General features: G+C 45.9%; 1 protein-coding gene across 1 annotated transcript in view; it reads left to right on the top strand.

The window, feature by feature from the left end:
* Ac76E (adenylate cyclase type 2 Ac76E) overlaps positions 1–19,128 on the top strand; it is a 586,427-nt gene that overhangs the window by 261,698 nt on the left and 305,601 nt on the right. Inside the window, exon 3 of the mRNA XM_084588246.1 lies at positions 11,834–12,193. Within this exon, the coding sequence (XP_084444372.1) occupies positions 11,834–12,193 (360 nt within the window). The remainder of the gene's footprint in view (positions 1–11,833; positions 12,194–19,128) is intronic.

The raw sequence follows: 19,128 nt of genomic DNA, 5'->3' as shown, positions 1-19,128 counted from the left end.
ATAGCTTTTTGGGCCAAATATCTGTAGCCGACCATAGAAAGGATTTTCTATAGCTTGCCATAAACGTTTTTACCTGACCATGAAAAATGCTAAAGACTGCAGAAAATTGGGAGCCATAAGTCCATAGAACAGGTTAAAGACTTCTATAGAACAGACTATATAAAAACCTAAAGACAGCCATAGAAGCGGCTATAGATATTTGGGCCAAATTTTTATAGCCGACCATACAAAGGATTTTCTATAGCTGACCATAGGAAATTTTTGTATGTGCAGCACCAGGATGCGGCGCTGGTTATTAGAATTTTCTTGATTCTGCTGTGTTAGGTATTTGCTTCCAAGTATTGAGTAAACGTAGTTCATTAACTGAAATGTCAAATGCCAGTTGAGCGTACAGGAGTGCGCTGGATGTTTCCCCCCGCTATTTAGCCGTTATTGTGCGATGTCTGAAGCCTCCAGTCTCGTGCCGCAGCAATGCTCCTGTGAAGCGCTCGTATCTGCGTCGGTGGGTTGTATGAGGTCGCGAGACTTCATGTCGTGACCGAATTGGCAAGAGCTGCCAACTCGGGCAGCTCCTTTTGAGTCCCGAGTTTGAACGCCGAGTCAGGCATGCTACCCCTATACACCATGCAGCCACGCACGCGTATACGGCTTGGTTAAAGCGGAACTTTATACCTGGGTGGTCTTCTTCACGATGTGGTAAATTACGACTGCATTCTACTGAGCACGTGTGACTCAAAACGGAGAAGGAAAAACGAAAGTGGGAGCACAGCTAATTATTATTTTGTCTACCCGCGCTAAGTCGGCCGTAATTTAATATCTTAGATCTGCTATCTACATGTCCTTGGCCTGAACGGGCTCAGTGCTGTGCTTAACAACGCCCCCATTTCTCAAAGAGTTTAGCCTCGCTGATTGCTTCGACAGAAGACAAAAAATTTTATTTTAGCCAAAGGCCGAACATAACCTGAAGCGTCATTTTGCAATAAAATAAAAAGGCTTGACAAGTTGGCATGCTGCAATACGGCAGCCTACTGATAAGTTACCCTGGTGCATGAAACATCGCCCAGACCATCACAATCAATGCGTAAGGCTTGGAAAGTTGCGCTGTAGAATGTTCTATTGGCAAAAACAGCATTAATTTTAAAAGTTTGATATGAAATTAATTAAGCGTGAATATTGATTTTATGAACCAGCCTTATGTTTTATGGAAATTTGGGCTTGAAAATCAAAGCGACGGTATTTCATTAATGATAAGACGAGTAAACCACAGTAATCGCCGACAAAAGCAATCATGTGCAGTGAGCCTCGTTCAGTAGAATCCATTATGCTAGCACTTTTCATAAATGCTGCGCTGCTTAGTTGTCCACGGACAAGGGAACTGGACAAACGCTGAGGTTAAGCGCTTAACCTCAGCGTTTGTCCAGTTCCCTTTTCCGTGTACAACTAAGTAGCGCAGCATTTATGAGAAGATTTTCCAACTAGCCAAGTCTCAAGCGCTTCTTATACTAGCACGGCGGGAAAGCCATTCATGTCCCAGGCTTACAGCTGCAGTTTACACCTGCAGGTATCCACATATGTTTCCGTATTGTTATGGCTATACAGTGCCTGTTCCCGCCAGCACATATATATATATATATATATATATATATATATATATATATATATATATATATATATATATATATATATATATATATATATATATATATATATATATATATATATATATTTGTGAGAGGATGATTGTGTGTTTTACGATGTGAAAATGGAAAGGGGGAAAGGGTACCCTCGAACAAATCTGCGGCAAGAGTGCGCTTTGCCTTTTCGATTCTTCATACTCTGCTTGGGTTCGCTGTGCTTGCTTCTGTCGTGCTTGTGTGCTAGTGGCATCATTGGGATGTATTCTGCTTTTATATATGTGTGGTGTTTTCTTCACTCTGGTGCAAGGCTGCTGACCCGAAGGTCGCTGATAGGCTTCTGCCTCGGTTTGCTTTGCGCGAAATACGAAAACGCATTTCATGGTGTTACTGCAAGTGACCGGTGCTGATATAGCCGCTCGCTAGCATTTGAAAAATCGACAAGGCATCTATTAGTCCGCGCCACATGAACCACTCACGCCGCGGCGGTGTCGCATGTCGTCGGCTTCAGCAAAAGCTTCTCCAGTTGTTCACAGAGGAAGGCTAGTGCTAGACTGACCGACGACTTCGACCACCAGTTCTCGCTGTATAAACCACCCAAGACTGCTTGTCGACCACAGAAGTAGCGGAAGCAACAGCATCCCCATTTTGTTCATGCAGACCTGGCGCACTAGATAGTTGTCCGACGAGTAAGCGCAGCTGTGTCGCTTACAGCGCCCGCAGCAATACCAGCGTGTTGGCGCTTTTGGAAGGACACCTAGTGTTCGCCTTGACATTCCGGCGCAAAGAATAAGTCGCGCGGGTGGTGCGCTTTGTCCAAACTTGAACAATACACAAGACTTTTCTACGAGCCTATCATCACTTTTGCCGAATCACCATGTCGCAGGTGGACTAGAAATGCGCCGGGACGTCCCTAGTGGGCGTTTTATGAATGCTATGCGTGTGCGACTAATTCGAAGAAATTGGGAATTATGTAAAAAATAAATTGCCCTCCTAGGGACATGGGCACTCGGGTCGCTTTGAAAATAGGGCCGAAGTCCAAAGTTTCAGCGCTATTTAGGATGAGAGCTCTATTCCGCCAAGTTTTCCCAAGTTCATCGTGTGGGACAATTTGACTTTGAAGCCAGGAACTTTCAGAATCAGGCAGCTTAACATTGCGTTGGTCAATTACTCCAACGACATTCACCTGTGATCTTGACTTTTGACCTTGGACGTTGACCTTCAACTTGGAACGACGCTCTGAAGTTCCTCTTGTACGTCATCGGTCATGTGACCATGTGCGTAGTTGGTCGTAGGACCATAAAGGTCACAGGGGTGTATAAACAGAAGCGAAGCCTTCGTTCGCATTTAGTTTTGCCGTGGATGAGAGCACAGCGGGGACAGCTGCGACTACTCTGTGTCGTAGGTACACAGCTGCCCCTCTATACCTAGGTTTAGAAGAGTTGAACCTCCATACGTTTTTGTAGCGAAAGCTACACTGCGCTAGGTTTTCAAGCCGTTGGTGTGGCACCGTACCCCTTGACCGTTGCCTAGCAACTGTCACGTGGTATAGACCGAGAGCTAGGCCAGGAGTTGGAGGAGGAAAGAAGAAGAAAAAGGAAAAAGAATAGAAACAAGAAGAAAAGAAGTAAAAGAAGAATAAGATGAAAAAGAAGACATATAACTCGGTAGTTGGTTTGTTGGAGTTGGTTGGTGGTTGGGTAGAAGAATAAGAAGACAGATGACTTGGTAGTTGGTATAGGCGAACTACAACAGCCAGTTGCTAGGGCAGAAGGTTCGTTCAAATGTTGTGACGGCGGCACATTAAATCCAGGGTTCCGTAGAAAAAATCGCTTCGACACTAAGATCTTTCGTTCTATCACTATAGGTTCAAGCCATGCTTAAACCCCCACAATTTTTGTTCTCTTTTTACGAGGTAAATAAATATGTCAAGTCATCTGTATATGTCAATAAGTAAATATGTCAAGTCATCTGTATAGGGTGGTGGTCACCCTCCTTGGGTGACCACCACCCTATGTCCGAGTACATGAAGGCGACTCCTGACATGATCGCTAACCTTGGGTCACGCAATCACGGTAACGTGAAACGATAAGGCGTGGACATTCATCCTTATCCATGTTTACCTAGCCGTTATTCTACGACCGTAGTTTTAGCGTACTTAACATATGGGATGCTCTAACAAATGTCTGCTTACTCGGAGGCCCCCAATACGACATTGCATACTCGTTACATTTAACTTGAAGAAACTGTTACAATGCCACTGTTTTCATTATACGCTCCAATGGGGCACTGATTTTGCTTGTTCGCGCCAGGATCTGCAAAGTGCAAGGTTTCTAACCTGCGCAGGTGCACTGCTATCACGGTTAGAACAGAACTTTGTATATGGGAGGGCTTTTGCAACCTTTATTTGTTTGTCTTCGCAGTTCATATGGCCTGGCGGTTTACGTAGGCAATTGTGCACACATAGTGTATTGAATGTCGGTCGGCGTGCTGTAATATGTCGCCGAAAGCTAGGCATTATTATTATCACTTCTTAATAACCTCTCTAGTGCCCGGCGTCATTTCATCAGATTTCACTAGCTGCGTTATGGAATTCCTTCCAGCTGCATGAAGTTTCAGTTGATGCCATACAAGCCAGCAGGCGACCCCACCGTTGCATTTAGGCAGCCGCGACGCCACTTCAAACATCAAAAACTGCCCAGTAATAAACACAATAGGCAACCTGCAGTAGCCAGGCGGCGCTAGTGGAGTGCAGCGTTCAGCGCCGCCAACGGCGGCGCCGAGTAATCTAAGGCAGCCGGCGCGGTCTGGTTGCGCTCGCGTTGTACGGTGGGAAGCATGTCGGCTCTCATTTTCTGCGCTTTAACAGATTTATTATCGTGTTTAACAGCACAAGATGCTACAGATTTATTAGGATTGCGGGACCTATTTTCTACCACTGAACAAATTTTATTGAGCTCATTAGGGGCTGAAAAGACTACATCAGCTTCATACCTATGGGCCACATTTTTCAGACCATGAGAAAGGCGATGTACATAGGGAAGGACTGCGAACTTTCTTCGTTTCTGTTCTTTCTGTGAAGACGGAAGAAATGCCGGCGATTTAAGCTTTTTAATTATTTTATTGCAACCCAAGGTTATAAGCTCAGGTGGATAACCTGCTTCCCTAGTACTCTTAGCCTGGTTATCAAAACTTTGTTTCATAGCGTGGTGACAGGATTTTGACAACGCAGAAAACAATGATGAAACAACAGTTCCACATTTCATGACCTTAGAATGATGCGATTTATAGTTCAACAGCGGTTTATTGGCCCGTGGCGCGTAATTCCAACACATGTGCCCCTTCCCTTCAGTCAAACACAAATCTAAGAATTGTATCTTGTTATCAAAAAAGTTTAAATTGCCGGCATTGCTTCCGTCTTCACAGAAAGAACAGAAACGGAGAAAGTTCGCAGTCCTTCCCTATTTACATCGCCTTTCTCATGGTCTTAAAAATGTGGCCCATAGGCATGAAGTTGATGTAGTCTTTTCAGCCCCTAGTAAGCTCAATAAAATTTGTTCAGTGGTAGAAAATAAGTCCCGCAATCCTAATAAATCTGTAGCGTCTTGTGCTGTTAAACACGATAAGAGATTTGTGCCTCGCTCCAAAGGGGTAGTTTATAAAATCCCCCTGTCCTGTGATCAGATATACATTGGACAAACGGGACGATGTATTAACACACGACTCAGAGAACATCTGAACTGATTAGAATCTAATTGCTCCACTAATTTAGTTGATCATTGCCGTGAGTGTGAATCCTGTTTTCCGTCCTTGCATTTTGCTGACATTTTGTACAAACACCCCGACCAGTTGACCAGGGAAATCATCGAGGCGTATAATATGGCTAAGAAAGAAAGATTGTGTGTGAGCAAACCATCCCTGCTCCTGCGTGATTGTGGGGTTGCGTACAGGATATCACATAGTAACACGTGTGTTCTGGTTTTGGTGTTTTATTGTTTCTGTTTTCTCATATAAGCGTGTTTCCTGTGATTAAACTTTAGTTGAGAGTCAGCGCTTGTTCCTGTGGTTTCTGTACTTTCGTCCCCGTTTGTTCGCGCTCTTTTTTTGGATAATGTTTATTATTTGGCTTTCTCTGCATATGAAGTACAAAAAAACAGAAAAGCTTATTAGGAGCGCGAACACAAACCGTGCATTTCCTACGTGTGCATATATATTCGTGGAGAGAAAGAGATGTTTGCTTCAATGAAAAATGTTTGAGGGGTTCAACGATGCTGAACGGAATGTCGAGCGACAGCCTTGTTGATATTTTATTTATTTGAAATACCCTAAAGGCCTAATAGGGCATTACATAGGGGGGTGGGGGGGGGGGGATGTGGAAGCAAATCAGGGTAGAACAAAAACAGATTAACAGATGATGTTATGGTGGTATGTGAGGGAAGTATATAACAAGTCATAGTAATCTTTATACAAAACTAGGAAAAAATAGTCGGGCAAGCAATATTTCAACATAATAAGAGAACTGTAAAAAGATAAAAATGTGCAGCGATTTCAGCAAAAGGGCAAAACATGCACATCGCGCATGACAGACATTGCAAAGCTAAAATTAAAACCAGAAAAATGATAATAAATGAAACATTTGAGATCTCACCGACTCAGAAACACAGATTACACGGAAAGAATCAAGGAAAGGAAGCTCTATACAGGGAACGACAAAACCGCGCAAATTGACTACGATGTGTCTGAAGAAGCTAGCAATGCTGCTTGAAACTCTGATAAATCAGTCAAAACAGCGATATTTGACGCCAACTGATTCCATTAATTTATTGCTAAAGAGAGTGGTGAATATTGGTATTTGTTTGTTCGTGCGAACAGTGGGAGGATTTTGTTCGCATGGTCAAGCCGGGATGAGGCGTGAGGAGCAGGAAGAAGATGGGAGCGAGCAAATTTCGGATTGCTATAGTATAATGTGTGAAGAAATGATAACCGCGCAAACTTCCTTCTGAACGCGAACGATGGTAGGTTTAAAACTTCTTTGAACTTAAAACTTGATGATACGCTCAGAAATCTTGAGTAGGATGATGTAATGAATCTTGCTGCTTTATTTTGGACGGATTCAAGAAGATTCAAAAGGGAGTCCTGGTGAGGATGCCATATGACGGAAGCATATTCTAAGGTTAGTCTTATCAGTGTAGTGCAAGCTTGATGTCTCGTGTTAGAATTTGCGAGGTGTACACGGCGCCTTAGCATGCCAAGTTTTCTAAAAGCTTCGCCGGTGATGAGGTCTATATGAACATTCCAAGAGAGATTAAAATGCAAATCAACACCCAGATATTTTATAGAAGAAACAGATTCAACAGCTTTACCGTTGATTGTGTACATGCTAAGTAACGGTCCTGGAACAGACGAAAATCTTACATGTTTAGTTTTTTCTTCATTAATTTCCATTTGCCAAGTACGGCACCATTCAGTTAGCCTGTTTAATCGGACTGGATCGTATGTGCATCTTCCGCGTTAGATATTGTTTTATAGATTACGCAGTCGTCTGCAAAAAGGCGAATTGATGAGTTGATGTTACTTGCTATGTCATTTACGTAAATTAAAAAGAGCAAAGGCCCGAGAACTGTCCCTTGTGGGACACCTGATTTTACACGTGCAGGGTTAGAGATGCAATCATTTATCTTAACTGATTGGAAACGATTAGTCAAGAATTCAGCGATCCATCTGGCCGTGTTATCATCAAGCCGCAAATTTTTAGTTTTTAATAGTAAACGTTTGTGAGGAACACGATCAAAGGCTTTTGAAAAATCGACAATTGCGTCTGTGTCAAGGGACATATGTGGCGCATGTTGTAGGTCAGTAACTAATTCAAATAACTGCGTTTGGCATGATCTTTTGTACCGGAAACCATGCTGGTTTTCTAGAAGCAGATTATTTAAGTTTAAATGGTTCATAATGTGAGAAAACAAGATTGGTTCTAATAGTATGAAGCATATTGATGTCAGGGAAATGGTTCTGTAGTTAGTAGGATCAGAACGAGCTCCCGCCTTATGTATAGGAATGATGTGAGCGATCTTCCAGTCGTCCGGGACGCATCCTGAGTCAAGCGACTGCTGAAATAGCAGCGACAAAAGAAATGCTGATTTATGGCACGTTAGTTTGAGAAGTTTGGAGGTGATGCCGTCGGGGCCAGGACTGGTGGAAAGCGGAAGTCTGTCAATCGCCTTCGCTACACCGTTTTCAGATATTACAGTTGGGGGGAACTTAAACTGTGTACACGAAGGAGTGAGTACATGGGAACTGGTAAGTGGCATCTCGTCTGTGAACACTTGACGAAAGAGTTCACTAAACGTTTCAACGATAAATGGAGAGGAATAGGCACAACCATTCTCATCCGTTAAGTTAGGCGCAGTCTGGTCGGGTTTGGGATTAACTGAGCGCCAGAATTTTTTAGGGTTGGTTTTAAGCATATTGGGAAGAGTCTGGCTAAAATAGTTTTCCTTAGCTTCCAGGATTGCAGCTGTAGTTAAATTCGAAAGGTTATGGTATCTTTCCCAGTCAAGCGGTGAATTGGTTCTACTAGCTTTCTTATAAGCCCTCTTTTTTCTGTTCAGGCTTCTCTTCACATGGGCTGTTGACCAGGGGTCATTGGATCCTGCTCTAATTGTGAATTGTGGAATACAAGTAGATTCAATTTCTTTGAGCTTATCACGCAATAGGCGCCAATTCTCGTTCGCGGATCGCATTTCAAGGGTGTCTGCAAACCAGGGGGAAAAGCTAGAAAATATCTGGTTAATTTTCTGCATATCGGCATGAGCGTAGTCACAGAATCTTTTCTTTTCTTTTATTTTGTTAGTCCGAGGCATCATTAAGGAGCAGTGAACCAGCCTATGGTCGCTAATCCCCTCCAGGACACGCGTTGTAGCTTGTTCGGGATGATTAGTTAAGAGTAAGTCTAAGATATGACTGCCGCGCGTGGGTTGCTGTACCAGCTGTGAAAGGTGATGCAGCTGAAGCAAGTGGAAAAAGCGAACGCATTCAGAGCGATTATTCTGAGAACAGATAGAAGACGACAACCAATCGATATAGGGATAATTGAAATCGCCACCTAAGACAATAATACACTTTGGAAACTTTGTTGTAATGTGTTCGAGAGCGTCGTTCAGGAGTTCAGAAAAATCAGATCTGCTATCAGGGGGACGATAGCAAGCCCCAAAAATGCATTTGATGTGCTGAAAGCAAGCAGATACCCAAATCAACTCGAGAGGAGTGTCAATCTGCAGAAGAGAAGGTTGGTAATCATCTTTAACTGCGAGCATAACTCCGCCACCTCGGTGGTTATCTCTGTCTTTGCGGAAGAGCACCAAAGAACTCGGAGGCGCAAGCTCGCTGTTGGAAACTTCGTCAGATAGCCACGTTTCTGTGCCGATAATTATGTCAGCGGAGCATGTGTGCAAAAAGGATTTTAAAACATCAACCTTTGGAAGAATGCTGCGGAAGTTAGCTAGAAGAATCGAAATTTCTGATACATGAGTGGCTTGAGGTTGACGCGAAGAAGGCAGTCAGTGCTCGGAGGGATTCGTACGTGTGATCAGCTCTACTCTGCCTGTGGATGAATTGTACTCGTAGATACAGCCGCGTAGGTGAAGCTTGTTGAATCGAACACTGAAGCGCTGCTTCTCGTAACGGTTCGCTTTAGCGTAGTCACGCAGCATCTTTCGGGCATATTGTACCCTGGGGGAGAAATCCTCCTCCAGCCAAACCTTAGGAGTATCAAGGTCTTTAAGTTTGTAAGCGCTACGTAGTGCCTCAGCCTTTGATTTAAAGTTTAGAAATTTGACAATCAAGGGGCGGTGAACGTTGTCGCGGCGCTGCCCTACTCGATGGGCGCGCTCAATGTCGCCAGCATTTATCTGAAGATGATCGGAGAAGAATTCCCTGACAATTTTTTCTGATTCCTCATAGTCCTCGTTTTCTTTTTCTGGGAGACCTTTTATTAGGAGATTGTTTCTTCGCATTCGGTTGTTGGTATCGTCCACAACATCCACGATTTCTTCATTTGTTTTTGATATACCGGACTTCACCTGTTGGAGCGATTCATTGACTGCACCGACATTGCTTTTCACATCAGACATGCTACCAATGCTTTCTTCCAAGGAACTAAGTCTTGACTTAATGTCCACGATATCCTTTTTAATGTCAGCTAGGGCAGAAGTAGTCTTTTCATGGCATTCCTTCACTAGCGCGAGAACGTCATCAATCTTAGGGCCAGGATTTGATTCAATATCATCTGAGCATAGCAGAAGGAGACCAAAGCATGACGACAAACATATAAGAGATAGTCTAGGGCAAGGAACACGGATGAATCCCGGAATTGGGCAAAAACTATCAGCATTGCTATTTCCCGTCCCTCGGCACGCAAAAAATGTGCCAATTCGTAACCGGTAGGTGCAGACATCGATACCCATCTACAGCACGAAGCTGATTTCAACGTTCACTTATTGACTTCTTTGTAGTAAACTGCCGCGATTTGTATGTTTATGAGTTAAATTTAAATTTATCTAGAAAAAAGAAAAGGCGCAGTATTTCTCATATTTCAGGGACGACACCTGGGTCATGCTGAAATAAAAAGGGAGGAAAAAGGGGTTAACAGAAGAGAGAAAGAGCTGCTATAGTGCACTGGTCCGGAAAATGGCGGCGGTCCGCTAAATTTAGCGGCCACTGTCCGCACAGTGTGGCTGGCCCACTAAATTATAGCGCCCACTCGAGCCACTCCTATTTGAGTTTGCACCACTTTAAGGCGTTGGTATGGCGTTGGTATGGAGGCTTCCTAGTGCGAACGCGGATGCTGATGATGCGATGTCAATGCAGGCAAGATCTCCGGGTGGTCGAAATTATTCGAAGCCCTCGACTATGAGAGCTCTCTTCTTTCACTACCTCCGTCCTCCCTTCGCTTATCTTGCGGTTCAGGTGTCCGCCCAGAAGTGTGACAGTTGCTGTTCCTTTTTAAACGGCAGCCGGCGCACAATTCGTTTCAACCGAGGTCACGTGGCACGCACTGCTGCTATGCGATCTATTGCTCAAGGTTAAATTTCAGAATAATTCCAACTTGAAGAATGCCAGCAGTAGAGTCAATGCCCTAAAAGAAAAATTGTCGCGTAGATCTGTGAAAGTATTCGTTGCTTTGGCACAAGTATTGAGCCAACCGCATGCATTACCATAAAAAATATACGATTCGCAACATGTCTAAAAATTGCATTCCAAAAACTTCAATTACGAAAGAAAAAGGCACTCTTTCACTAGTGTTTACTTTTACGGTCAACCTAGTCATTGTGTCACGTGGCACGCACTGCTGCTATGCGATCTATTGCTCAAGGTTAAATTTCAGAATAATTCCAACTTGAAGAATGCCAGCAGTAGAGTCAATGCCCTAAAAGAAAAATTGTCGCGTAGATCTGTGAAAGTATTCGTTGCTTTGGCACAAGTATTGAGCCAACCGCATGCATTACCATAAAAAATATACGATTCGCAACATGTCTAAAAATTGCATTCCAAAAACTTCAATTACGAAAGAAAAAGGCACTCTTTCACTAGTGTTTACTTTTACGGTCAACCTAGTCATTGTGTCAAACGTTTTCCACTATTTCCCCACATAAAATCAGCAAGGACGATGACAATGTCAAAACGACCTTTCGCTGGTAAAAGCGTTACTTGTAATGAAATTAGTATAAAAATAGCGTCATCGCCGTCGTGTTTTCATTGCATGCTCTAAACTATTATGCGCCGTATTTCTTAAAAGAAGTCATATATGAGAGAAAGGATTACCTTCTTGAAGATGATGTATACGCAAAATATTCCTTATTGGTGCTTAAGTGGTGTTTACGAATGAAGAATATGCGACCGTGGAACCCGTACCAACGGTTCGCACATGAGTGTAGAGTGGACATTTTACTGGGTCTACTATATGCTCTATTGGAATAAAAAGCTGCTCTATTTACTAATAGTAACTCTCGTTTTATTGACGTACATGGAAGAATGGAGGGCATAATGCATCCGATGCAGTGGAGTGAGAACGAAGCGTATGCTTATCGCTGCTGCTGGTACTTTGCAACACGTTAATTAGACGTTAAGTGGCTAGATTGAGCTTTCAGGGCGCACTCTATTGAGCCCTTCGTTTACCAGGCGTGGCGCTCCGGACGCAGGACTTCGCCCAGGACCTCCGGCGATTCGTGGTGCTCAGCGTGGCGCTTTTGGTTGCGCTGGCGCTGCTGGTGCTGCTGGCGCTGGTGCCGGCCGAAGTTCTTCTGAGTCGGTGGGCGCTACCCTTGGGCCTTGTGGGATGGCTGCTGTTGGCGGGCCCCACGCTCGCCTGGACGGTGGCCAAGGAGCACATCTCTCTCGTGGACCCGCTGGCGCCGGCCTTCGTGGCCGCCTTCTTGCTTCACGTTCTGCTGCCGCTGCGGCCAATCACTGCGCTCCTCATGGGCCCGGGGACCTCGGCCGGATTGCTGGTCGCCACGGCAATGTTGGCGGACTGGGATACGCGCCACTTCGGATGCCAGGTCGGGATCTATAAAACTCCTTTGGAGACGATTGATCTTGAAAGTCGACTATTTTCATTCCTTCATTGGGCGCCCACCCTATAATATATGTATCCAAGCTATGCTCACGGGAAACAACTCGCATGGCGAAAACATTGGCACCTGTATGCGTCCTAGAACTATTCCCTAGATTGCGATGATCGAGCAGACCTTTACACAAATGTAAAAAAAGCCCGGTCTCTTCTCTCTACAAGCGTGGAGTGTTTTTCGCCGACGCATAGAATGGACCTTGCTTACGATGATGCAGCCGGTGCCGGAAAGCCTCCGCTTAGGTCATTACTTAAGGTGAACGGGTTTGGACGCTGCTCCATTAATTTCCGGCTACGCCACTCGCCTGTAGGCGCAGGGGGGAAGTGACGATAACCTTTGCACCTCGCCGCTGTCGAGCCTTAAGACTTTTGCGCCGTGCTCCTGTTTGCGGCAATAGCGAGTGGCCATGTGGAGTCGTGCGCACTCAATGCCAACACTGGTTGCCACCGTGCCATAAACAAGGAAATTAGGAAAGCCTGGAATGTTTCGCGATAGACAAAGTGCAAAAAGAAGGAAAAGGACGAAGGAAGGGAAATCAGCTTCACTTGCGTACTTCTTGACCCGAAGAAAATTTTCTCAGACCGCAACGCATGATAACACGTAAAATGCAAAGGTAGTAAGCCTAATTTACCATAAAAATGAAAATGTACTCAAGACGCATAACTAAACCACATCACTCTAAGTAAGAATCCTATCAATGCGTCAATTTAAGGGCAGCTTTTGTACGCAAAATCGTTCTATAAGGCCCGAAAAATGAAAAGCGCGAAAAAGCCGACAAAGAGCCTCGGCTTCTCAAACGCATCGGTCATAGCTGTGCGTGGTACATTCTGGAGGCGGGAAGCGGTATATATGTAGTTGCCACTATCGATATGCCGTTTCGGAAACCAAACCCTTCACTTTCACCTTCAGTCGTCGTAACAAGTTCACGGCCACCTTGCTCACTCATTATTGTGCGCAATGAATTTCACCTTTTCTCGAACGCTAATTCAATTCTAAAATCGGGAAGCTATCCGCTTGCATATAATTAATTCACGTTGCTGTAAATAAGACATAGCTCTACGATTTATGCCTTTATTGTCTCCTTGTTAGTTAGTTATATGGAGTTTTGTGGCCCATATGCAACTGTGGCTGCCATGCGCCAAACAGAAGATTAAATAGTCTGTAGTGTGGAGCATCTAGATGTTAAAATACCTACATTTAATTTAAAACATTGGCTTTATTCATTAACGTAAAAACAAGAGAAAAATTGACGAATGCGCTTGTTGGCCTAAAAGCAAAGCAGAATGGAAAGGAATGTGTTCATGGCAAAATACAGTATAATATTTCTTCCTGAGTTTGTCGAATTGTGAGCATTATATTGTTACGGACGAGGAAGAAGCGGGCAGGCTCATGCAGGCGCGCTCGCGCTAGGCCCATCGCGATTCATTAAATCATCTCACAGTAATCGGACGTCATCTTTCTGTTGTCTGTTCTTTGTGTTCATCGACTTGTCGCCCCTAACATTTTGGTGGAGCGTGCAAGGTACTTTCATCTCACGTCATCCTGGCCCGGAGCTTCTGCTCTTCCGTCGCCGGCAGCGAGTTACTGGGACGCATCAGCTGGCTGCTTCTCAGCCTGCCCGACTCAGCCCGGCATCGCTGTTCTGCCCCTGCCCGGTCTCCAGACCTGACCACAAGACACGAAGCAAGACAAGTAGCCCAACGGTTAAGACCCCGCCGACCCTAGACGCCACCAACACGCGAGGTCACATAATAAGACAGCGAATCAAAGACCTGACCAAAGATCCGACTGACCTGAGACGCCGGCCAGACAAATCCACCGTGAGGGCATCGCCACTGCCTTTGCCTTTTGATGCTCGAATCCTGGCGACCTGTGCGCTTTCGTGACCCAGGCTGCGTGTTCAAGGCCCGGTTGGTTCATCGGGGCAGGAGCAAAGACAAGGCGGCTGGAATCCGGACTTTGAAGTGAGATGGGAAAACTTTTATGTACCAAATTTACATGGTAGCGTTTTACTAGGAGACTGCCTAGAGCAACAGTCTCCGTTTTACCGATCCATGACACACCCTTGACACCCTTGTCGTCCGTTTTATAGGGCTGTTTCCTTCTTTCCCAGATGAGAGGAAGTCGTTGATGATGAAGTGTCTTTTTCCTCATTCTCCCGCATTCGCACACACACGCACAAGCACTGTTCGCAGTCGTTGACACGTCCCTCTGTCTGGTTATGGCTTGAGTGTCAGGAGGTAGCCGTCTAGACAGCCGACAGCCGTAGATGTCGTCAGCCGCTTGTCTCCGGGCGTGCTGGGCTGACTCATCGGTCCAGGTGTCGCTGGGCTGCATTCACCTAGACCACTCAGCCGAAAGCTATCCCCGTGGCTCACCAAGGGAAGAAAGGAAAGAATGCACGCCCGCTCTGCATAGCGAGGCTCGACACTTCAAGGGACCGTAATTTGGTGGTTTCTCATACTTTGTCCCGGTCGTCCATGTGTCGGCTGGACCCTGATAATTGCCGCCGCGTGACGGACAATACCCTTCGGCCGGCCGGTGCCAGGCGCAGTGGTGTCGCACTGGCGCCGATGTGCTCGAGAGGAGTGAGTGGCCCCTGCTTCCTGTCTCAACCTTTGTCGCCGCCACTCGTCCGATAAATATAGCTGGCTTTTTCTAATGGACCGGGAGTGGTCGTCTTTCCTCCCTTGACTTGTTGTGGACTTGTTGGTGAGATGCCTGGAATGCTTGATACTGTGATTGCCGCAGGGGGCCGAACTTCCCTGTATGTGTGCGACAAGGTATGTTTGAAACCACTCCAGTCTCGATCCATTGTCGCCTTTCCGCGACGGTCGCCGCAGCTCGTACGATCATAACAGCCCGTACGCCGCCAGGTAGAGGTCTCGAAGGGGCTACACCTGGTCGGTGTCCTCCGAAGAGGCCGCATCAGCTAGGCTGGTCTCTGGTTCCCTCTTTCATCAAGAAGTAAGATGCCTGCCGGCCAAAGGTCTCATTAGTGATGATGTCTGCACCATACCCCCACCCCGGCAAGGCAAGAGCACCGCCACCTCCTGAGCTGCTCCAGGCAACCAAAGAATAACCCTTAAACCATAGCCTGTAAGATGTCCTCCCCCCCTTTTCTAGTCCCTTTATGGGCGCCCGGTGGAGACAGCTGCTGACCACACTACGGCTGATTTATTCACGCCACTTTTTGCAATTTTGAATCACCACGTATCCGCTCGATAAGTGCAATGAAAGTGTCTACCCCTACCTGGAAATATAAAATCGGTCTCTCACTTTAAGCCTGGCAAAATTATACCCCAATCACACGGCACTTCTCCAAGGTCTTTAACTGCAAAGGAGCTGTATTGCATTAAAGGAGCAAAACTACAAAGGAGAAGCTGTGCAGCTACACGACAACTGCAAAGGAGATGATGGTGATGATGATAATAATTCGGGTATTCTCCGTGAGCGTCATCTGTCGAGCGGCAATCACAACGGCTGTCAACCGCTGCGCTTGAAATGGCGCTAGTGGCAGCTACCAAAATTGAAGTAGACGATACCTTTCATCTTAAATGACAAGTGAACAAGACTGGGCTTGTTTATGTTAGGAAAAGTAACCGACCCATAAATATAGAAAAATTCTGGAGGTTTGATGAAGGTTTGAAGCCGATGTTTAGTTACAAGTTTTTCTTTTTTTCTTTCCATTCTGACCACGGTAGGCACGCAGTCTTCAGTCCGCCTGGTTTCACGTGCTCGCGTGCGAAGCATTTGATTAGGGTGTGTTCGATCAACGGAATCAACGTGCGAGTTACAACTGTGAGCGACGAGACCCAGGACGTGAAAGCAAAGTGTGAAATCACAAGGAGACATCGTATGTCGACGCGGCTGCTGAAACCTTCGAACTCTTCTATAAAAAATCGGAGATTAATAAAGTTCATTGAAATGCAAAGTTAGCGCCTAAAAGGCCACCCCATGGAGCGAACTTTCTCTGCGAACTTCATGTGGTGTGGCGGAACGCCGACGCACCGTCGCCTTGCCGTACCACATGCAGCGAAAAACTGGCGGCGTCGGCGCCCGAGTGAGAAAACGCACGAGCTGGTCCGCTTCAACAACGCACTTTTTCACGCTAAATGACATTTCAAGAGCAACACATAAAATAGGCAGCGTCAAAAATGGCGCCTGACAGCGCTTGCATACAACCTTCGAGCACACCCGACGCCACAACAACAGCGTACTGCAGGCGCGTCGCTTTGCAGCAGAGTTTGAGCGAATGGTGTTGAGCGGAACGTCAAAAAAGGTCCCACTTCGGCTCCATCATCAAAATAGGCAAAATCGCAACGCTTACCGCACCTTATAACGCGACCTTACCAAAGCGGTGCAGGACGATAGCGCGGCGGACAACAGGGCTCTGGCCGTGCGCTGCTCCCTAGTCGCTAGGCCTGTTTTGTTTCGCATCGATGGCACATGAAACAGCGCTATGAAATTCCTTCGTGCTATAGTAAATGGTCTACTTATAAAACTGCCAAACTCTCAGTTCCAATCTCTAGTAATGAAAGCAAATTATGTTTAATTTCGGCTTCATTTTTAACGGAGCTGGCAGAGCCGCAACGCAACGGCGGCAGCCGGCTGTGAGCAGAAACTTGCTTGCAAGTTGTCGCTTTTATACCTGCAGGGACCCGGTATGGCTCAGCGATCCTCAAGAAGGATTAATTAATAATTTAAACAGCGCGAACACGAAGACAAAGGACAAGATAAAAGAAAGCCACAGTACAAGCGCTGACTCACAACTATGCCTAAGCCCTTTGCTCCAAGGCCCAGAAAAAACAAACATGAAGAAAACGAAGCAATCACGTGAAACAACCCCTGGGCCTTGGAGTAAAGGGCTTAGGCATAGTTGTGAGTCAGCGCTTGTACTGTGGCTTTCTTTTATCTTGTCTTTCGTCTTCGTGTTCGCGCTGTTTAAATTAATAATCAATAAGTACCAACTCGCCCAACAAAGTATCTTGGTAAGCCATACCTCAAGAAGGACTCAGTTTTGACATTCGACTTATTATTTGCGGCAACAGCAAAATTTAGCACACTTTTTCTGAGTTCTTTTTTTGTATCGCCAGCACGCACGACTCCAAGCAGTAGCCGGCTTGGTCAGCGGCGAACGGCCGCCGGGCGGCTGTTCTCAAGGTTTGCTGTGGGAAAATCGCTCCATGTGGGTCAGCCTTAAGTCGCGTCAATTAGGCCTAAATATAATCTTAAAAATTAGATTAGTGTAAACTTTTTTTTCTGTTTTTTTTTTAGTCTGCTCCGTGGCGTTCATGTTCGGGCTGCTCCTTTACGAAGCTGAAGGCCGCTAACGACCGCCTTTCCTGCTACGGGCCTTTATCGCAAAGGGCCCACGACATTGCCGTGTAGCTGCACGGCAACCGCCTTTGGAGCAAATAACCTTGATTCTCAAGGCCTTACAAGTGCCCGTGTGACAGGAGTATTACAATACGTTGGTGCAAGCAAGGTTCAATCCGAACAGGCTTCTCTAACCACCTTTCCTACCAGGAATAACACCCTACGTTAAGCCTGGGAAGATTACAATACGTCGGTGTCTACAACCAACTCTCCTACCAGGAATAACACCCTACGTTAAGCCTGGCAAGATTACCATACGTCGGTGCAAGCAAGGTTCAATCCGAACAGGCTTCTACGAGCAACTTTCCCACTAGGAATAACACCCTACGTTAAGCCTAGCAAGATTACAATACATTGGTGCAAGCAAGGTTCAATTCGCTTTCCTACCAGTCTCTCACTAGTGCGTTGGGGCAAGCAAGGCTCATTCCGAACAGGCTTCGACAACCAATTTTCCTACCGGTCTCAGGTGTATGTTGGTACTAGCAAGGTTCAATTCGAACAGGCTTCTATAACCAACTTTCCTTCCAAGAACAGCACTTTCCGTCAAGCCTGGCAAAACTCCATCAATCCAAATTTCTCACAAATCCTGGTCTTCATAACCGTTGCCTTCGATCGTGCTGACAATCGGCTGCTTCCCCCCCCCCCCAAAAAAAAATCAATCCGCAATTCCTCACATATCAAAGTTAGCTCCAGTATCCGCAGCTTTTTCCAGTCCATAACTGCCCGCATTTGTGACCACAAGTCTCTCAAGAGTACGTTGATGCAAGCCAGGTTCAAAATGCGAACAGGCTACTACAGCCAACTTCCTTACCAGGAAGAACACCTTACGTTAAGCCTGGCAAAAATCAAGGAGAGAAGGCGGTACTCTCACCAAACCGAAGCGAGGACACTCCGCAGAACATCCCACCGCTGTCACCCAGTTGTCGTGACCTAGGCTGCGTGTTCAAGGAACCGGTTGGTTCATAGGGGCAGGAGCAAAGACGAGGCGGCTGGAATCCGGACTTTGAAGTGAGATGGGAAAGCGTTTATGTACAAAATTTACATGATAGCATTTTGATAGGAGACTGACTGGAGCAACAGTCTCCGTTTTGGCGATTCCTTTGATTGACTACATTATTCTGATTCTCTCCGACACACACTTGTCCTCAATTTTTATAGGTCTGTTTCCCTCTTTCCCAGATGAGAGGAAGGCCTGTTGATGATGAAATGTCTTTTTCCTCATTCTCCCGCATTCGCACACACACGCACAAGCACTGTTCGCACTCGTTGACACGTCCCTCTGTCTGGTTATGGGTTGAGTGTCAGGAGGTGGCCGTCTAGACAGCCGATAGCCGTAGATGGCGTCAGCCGCTTGTCTCCGGGCGTGGTTGCATCTGGGCTGACTCATTGGTCCAGGTGTCGCTGGGCCACCTAGACCACTCAGCCGAAAGCTATCCCCGTGGTTCACCAAGGGAAGAAAGGAAAGAATGCACGCCCGCTCTTCGTAG

This window comes from Amblyomma maculatum, chromosome 1, assembly GCF_055883805.1.
Source record: "Amblyomma maculatum isolate TAMU_Amacu chromosome 1, ASM5588380v1, whole genome shotgun sequence".
Lineage (NCBI taxonomy): Eukaryota > Metazoa > Arthropoda > Arachnida > Ixodida > Ixodidae > Amblyomma > Amblyomma maculatum.
This window is presented reverse-complemented; position numbering and strand designations above follow the sequence as displayed.